Below are 5842 nucleotides of genomic sequence, written 5' to 3'. Positions count from 1 at the left end.
GTTGACTCCCTCAACCATCCCAATGATCCTGTTGTTGTGAACATCAAGAAGATCCTCAATTTTAGCTTCCTCAATCCTATTTTAATCTTAACTGGTAAGATGTGTTTGTAGGCCACAGAGGTGAACATCTCTGCTCTGCATCTTGGTTGCTTGCTGGAAAGGCACTCATTCTAGGCTGCACTTCATTCTTGATTCCAACGATATCTGAGTAACATTCCTGTGTTTTCCCCATGTCTTGCACTTTTCATCTTTCCATAAAAATTAGCTGAGAGGAGAAAAGAAAAGAAAAATCAGACTGGGTGTTTCATGGCTGAGAAAAGTTGTTTTGCCACTAATTGTTCAGTACCTAAGATCCTTCACTAGAAATTTAGACCTTCTTTCCCTAAACTAACATTACTCAAGGTCTTCATTGGCTACCATCCCAACCTGTGTTGGTTGGTAAATTATGGGGAAAGTACGGTAGAAGAAAACTTTTGCAATAGCTATTCAAGCTATAGCTTTATTAAATTTCTAGTCTAATGAAGAGAAGGACGAGGGGGGACATGATAGCAGTGTTCCAATCTCTCAGGGGCTGCCCCACAGAAGAAGGAGTCAAGCTATTCTCCAAAACACCAAAAGGCAGGACAAGAAGCAATGGATGGAAACTAATCAAAGAGAGAAACAACCTGGAAGTAAGGAGAGGTTTTTTGACATGGAGAACAATTAACCAGAAGTTGTGGGTGTTCTATCACTGGAGGCTTTTAAGAAGAAATTGGACAGCCATTCGTCTGGAATATAGGTTTCCTGCCTAAGCAGGGGGTTGGACCAGAAGACCTTCAAGATCCCTTCCAACTCTATTATTATTATTATTATTATTATTATTATTATTATTATTATTATTATTATTATTATTATTATTGTTGTTGTTGTTGTTGTTGTTGTTGTTGCTGTTGTTGCTGTTGTTGCTGTTGTTGTTATTGTTTTACTCAATCAATTTTACCCTGCCTCGATCAGTATTGCAACTCTCTCACAATAGACCTGCAACTTTGCTAGAGTCTTTCTCCTAAAACAACCAAATAAACAAAAAGGTTAATGGGAGCTTCCTGCTGTGTTTTTCTCACTGTGTTGCAGCTTGGTTGTGTTCAGGCAAATGATCTGTTTTTTCCCCACTCCCCCACCCCTCCCCCAGTTCTTTTCCCATTCCTTACTCCAGTGCTGGAAAAGCTCAACTTTAGCACGTTTCCCAAGTCTTCGATAGACTTCTTCAATGGTGTCATCAAAAAAATCAAAGAAGATCGACAAAAGGAGAATCACACGGTCAGTCTAGACTATTTGTCTCATGGTTGGTCTTGTTCCGTGGACTTTGTGACCTGGATTTTGTGCACTCGGTGTATGTTTGTGCATGCCAGGCAGGTTTCAGAACTGCCCGTTGAGTTTCAAACACCTTCTAATAAAGGAAAATATTTGTAGCTCCGGGTTGACAAGGGGGATCCTTGGTACTCTCTGAACTTGGCGGTTTTCTTGCAGACCTTTCATGGCCCAACAAGGTAACGTCATCAGTGCTATGATGATGAAACCTCACTCCCATCCAGCCCTGATGACGTTACCTAGTTTGGGTAATGAAACATCTGCAAGAAAAACAAGCAAGCTCAGAGAGCACCTCAAACACCTTTGAAGTCTACAATGGGCAATTGGAGACATCAATGTTAGTTGTATCTCCTTAGTGACAGTGTTGGGGTCTCTCTACCATTCCAGAACCGGGTTGACTTTCTGCAGCTCATGGTGGACTCGCAGGCTGCAGCCAACACCTCCGGGGAGGCAAATTCAGAGAAAGGTAAAGTTACAGATCTTGCTTTTGAAAGGAAAAAAAAAGGTTGCTTGGGGCATATTGATGTGCATGGATGAACTCAAAATAAACATTAGCAAATGATGCTGAAGCCACGAGGTGCTGGGAGAAAGGATGGATCAAATATGTTGTAGGTTGGATGCCATGCACAAAGGCCGGCTTTACTGACATGGGATCAGAATGTTGATTACAGAGAAGGCTTCGCCTGAAAGATAATGAGATAAGAGACAATAGATGGGCAAGACACCTACATCACTCCTTCAAGTGATTATCACCTTGAATTTGCAGCTTACCTGTCTACGTTAGGTCACCCTGGTGCAGAAGGGGTGCAACTTTAACTTCAAACCTCTTTTAAGTCCTCTTGCTCTTCACACATGCCTCCTAGAACAGAGTCCCAAGGAGATCAAAAATGCTTCTATTTTAAATTGGTCACCCTTCCAGTATAACGTTAAACTATAACTAATCTTGTCTACGGTTTATTAACCTTAGCGTCGGCTTCAAACTTTGATTTTTTTTCCGGCAAAATATAGTTTCCTTTAGCCGAAGTGAGTTTGAAAGAATAGATAGAAGACTAAGAGAGGATTCTAAAGACTTTGTTTAAGTTTAATGTTGATTAAAATTACATCTTTATCTGCTCTTCCTACCCTGTGCTAATATTCAAACTGTCCCACAATTTGATAGATGTGTTCATTTGATCAAACTAGTGTTTGGTATTTTAGTTTTCCCTGCAGCTGCAAATACAGCTGCTGACGTTCTTCGTAGGATGAGAGAGAGAGAAAGCTGTTTAAAACTGTTGATCAAATCAGATCCCTGGGATAATTGTGTTACCCTGAAAGCCACAAGTCAATTTGAGATTTTGCTAGTGTGTATGTGTGTGTGTATGGTGTAATAGTGAATGTTGAGCAGATTATCACCAGCTTTTTCTATGCTTTCTTTTCTCGTCTGACAGCTTTAACAGACAAAGAGATTTTGGCCCAGTCAATAATTTTTATTTTTGGTGGTTATGACACCATCGGTATCACACTCAGCTTCGTATCTTATTGTCTGGCCACCCATCCTGATGTTCAAGAGAAATTGTATCAAGAGATCAATGAAACGTTTCCCAATCAGGTAAGAATTTATTGTGTCTTATACATCTATGTTATCTGAGGATGGATCGTTTTAGGAGCTGTCCCACCAGCCCCACACATGCAGACTTCAAGCTAACAACTTTATTATGTTCTGTCTGTAATACAGGAATCTCCCCAGGCTGGCAGCCAACTCCTGGGAACAATTAGATAAGTCTCCAAGGAACTTAGGGGGTGAAGGGTCCTAGCCCCTTTGTAGTTGTGCAGAGACTCCAAGCTAATTCCTTGTTTGATCCTTCCTCTCTGTCAAGTTGGGTGCTTCCCAGAAGTAGCAGATGTAGAAGAGCAAAACCAGATTCTTGTTCTGACAGGACAGGACTTCTTCTCCTTACTGCAAAGTTTACAAAACTGAAATGTAAACCTTGAGGAGGTGGGAGATGGCTGGCATTCTATGATTCCTGTTGTGCGAGAACATTTTCTTTAGGATTCCAGTTCTGATCCTTTGCTTCTAAACCACCTCTTGTACACCAGAATGTTATTTATTTGGTTTGGTTTTGACCTTTTATGCAGGCCCCTCCCACTTATGAGGCCATCCAACATATGGAATATCTAGACATGGTGGTGAATGAAACATTTCGTCTTTACCCTCCGGCGGAACGTCTTGATAGAGTTTGCAAAAAGACAGTGGAAATCCATGGAGTGACCATCCCAGAAGGGACTGTGGTTGCTGTCCCTGTTTTTGTCTTGCATCGTGTCCCAGAATATTGGCCTGAGCCCGAGGAGTTCAGACCTGAGAGGTATGTTGTGAGGAACACCGTTCTTCTGAAACTACTGAATAAGGGACACAGCACCATGAAGGAATCAGGGAGCAAAGTGTTGGTTGTAACATCTCAAATGAGAGGTGGATCATTCTTTGACATCTACAATGTCACGCAGGGCTTTTTTTATGATCCACATCCATAAACTGTGTGTGGAACTTAATTAACTCCAGTGGAGAAAATGATAGCTAAGCTGACTGTAGCAGCTGAGACAATGACTTGGTTTAATGTCCCAACAACTGAACGAAAAGCTGTAGGGCAACTGGCATCGAGCCACACTGATAGGAGTAGAAGAGTAAAGGTATATGAAGGTAATTATATTTAATCTTCTATCTTAGAAGATAGTTAGAAAATAATTCTCTTTTGAACAGGGATGGGGGGCCAAAATATGGGAAATAGGGTCTGTTGACTTACATTGTAGCTGTCACTAATTGGATATCATAATAGCCTCTGAGATTCTGGGGTGTAACTCCTCGACAAGCCCACATTAATTAAGCAGAAACTGCTTTTACACACTTCTCTTTATTGTTCCTCATCTGCAGACAGAATCTTGCCAAACTAAAGCAACTGCCTACATCATTAAAAAATATACTTGTCACATACATTGTTGCAATTCAGAAGATGTATTGCTGAAGTTTACACACAAGAATCTAGTCAACTAAAGTTCAACACTAAATTGGCACCAGATAACGGTCAACGCAGATTGTGGCGTTGAACTTAGACCGTGGGGACATAATGACTCCAGGCTAATGACCACACCACACACCCCCAGCCATGAGCACTCTTCTCCTAAAATACAGAAACGTTGCTCAGCCACGTTTTTTCTATGATTTGCAAATAGGTTTAGCAAAGAGAACAAAGAGAGCCGAGACCCGTATGTCTTCCTCCCTTTCGGAGCGGGTCCCAGAAACTGCATCGCTATGCGTTTCGCCCTCCTGGTGCTGAAAATGGGTCTGGTGGTTGTGCTGCAAAAATTTCGCTTCCAAACTTGCAAAGAGACACCGGTGAGTCAGGTTTTTTTTTTTTTACAGGGGAACAACTTGTGTTGGAAGCAGTCTTCTGCTCGTTCACTGAAGAGTTCACTCAACTGAATTCTGATCTCACATATATGTCTTGTACAAAGACACAAAGAGGTGATGAACGTGAAAGGAAGATCTCTTTGGAAAGACAGGGTCATCTTTTGGGGATGAGAGTCCACCGTGTGTGTGTGTGTGTGTGTGTGTGTGTGTGTGTGATTCTGCAATGAATAGCATGGATGGAGAGCCAACTTATTAACTACATTTCAATTATCATCACTCCATGTGGTTTTGCTTCTATGTCTACTGATAGTAAAGTCCTGTTTGGTGTTCACAACACCAGCGTGAAGGTCCAGACACTCCCTGTGCCCTTGTTAGTTACAACACAGACAGTGGGAAAAGACATTTGAGTTGAACAAAATACTACAGAGGCCTTGTGTAGACAGGTAAAACATTGCTCTTGGTAGTCATCTCAGGCCTCCTTTGAAGAATCACCTCTATTTAATTTCATCTCTGTGATGTTTCTTTCTCCCTTTCTTTCGGTTAATGGGGAAGATCCCTCTGGAGCTGGACAACAGAGGGTTTGTGCAACCAAAGAATCCCATCAAGTTGAAATTGCTGCCCAGAACTGTTGTAGAACATGAAGAATAGAAGATCTGGAGGCTGGAAAGAAGCCGTGGTGTCTCCCTCTCTCTTCTTCTTCTTTCTTTCTTCCTTCCTTCCTTCCCTCCTTCCTTCCATCCTTCCTCCCTTCCTCCCTTCTTTCCTTCTTTCCTTCCTGTTGTGCCTTCATGTCATATAACAGCAGCACTCTGAATCAGTGGAGTTAAATGCCTGTTTAGACATTTCCTCATGCGATTTTCAAGGAATGTTGGATGCGCCAGTTAATTTTGGGATCCCTCCAGTCTTCACTTCAAAAACAAATAATAATAAACCTGCTTATGTAATACACACATCACTTGATTTTTGAGTGACTGATGGGGTAGAAAGATGATTAAATAAACAGAAGTTTTATGAGGAGCCACTCTGCCCAGAGAGAGGAAAAGTAGAGGACACCTGTTGGTCATAAAAAGATGTTGGAATAAAAACATGCTTACATCCTGCCTAAATACAGCA

General features: G+C 41.6%; 1 protein-coding gene across 1 annotated transcript; it reads left to right on the top strand.

Annotated features, from left to right (window-relative positions):
* LOC107301212 (cytochrome P450 3A19-like) lies at window positions 1–5388 on the top strand (the record flags this gene model as incomplete). The annotated part of the gene is made up of 7 exons (XM_015830466.1): window positions 1–94; window positions 1169–1296; window positions 1735–1813; window positions 2775–2935; window positions 3463–3689; window positions 4552–4714; window positions 5282–5388. Coding segments are annotated over 7 exons (948 nt in total), but the record flags the coding sequence as incomplete, so codon positions are not given.
* Window positions 5389–5842: the final 454 nt, after the last annotated feature.

Source organism: Protobothrops mucrosquamatus, unplaced genomic scaffold (assembly GCF_001527695.2).
Source record: "Protobothrops mucrosquamatus isolate PMUCROS unplaced genomic scaffold, P.Mucros_1.0 scaffold10723, whole genome shotgun sequence".
Classification (NCBI taxonomy): domain Eukaryota; kingdom Metazoa; phylum Chordata; class Lepidosauria; order Squamata; family Viperidae; genus Protobothrops; species Protobothrops mucrosquamatus.
Note: the sequence above shows the minus strand (reverse complement) of the source record. Positions and strands in the feature narration are given on the sequence as shown.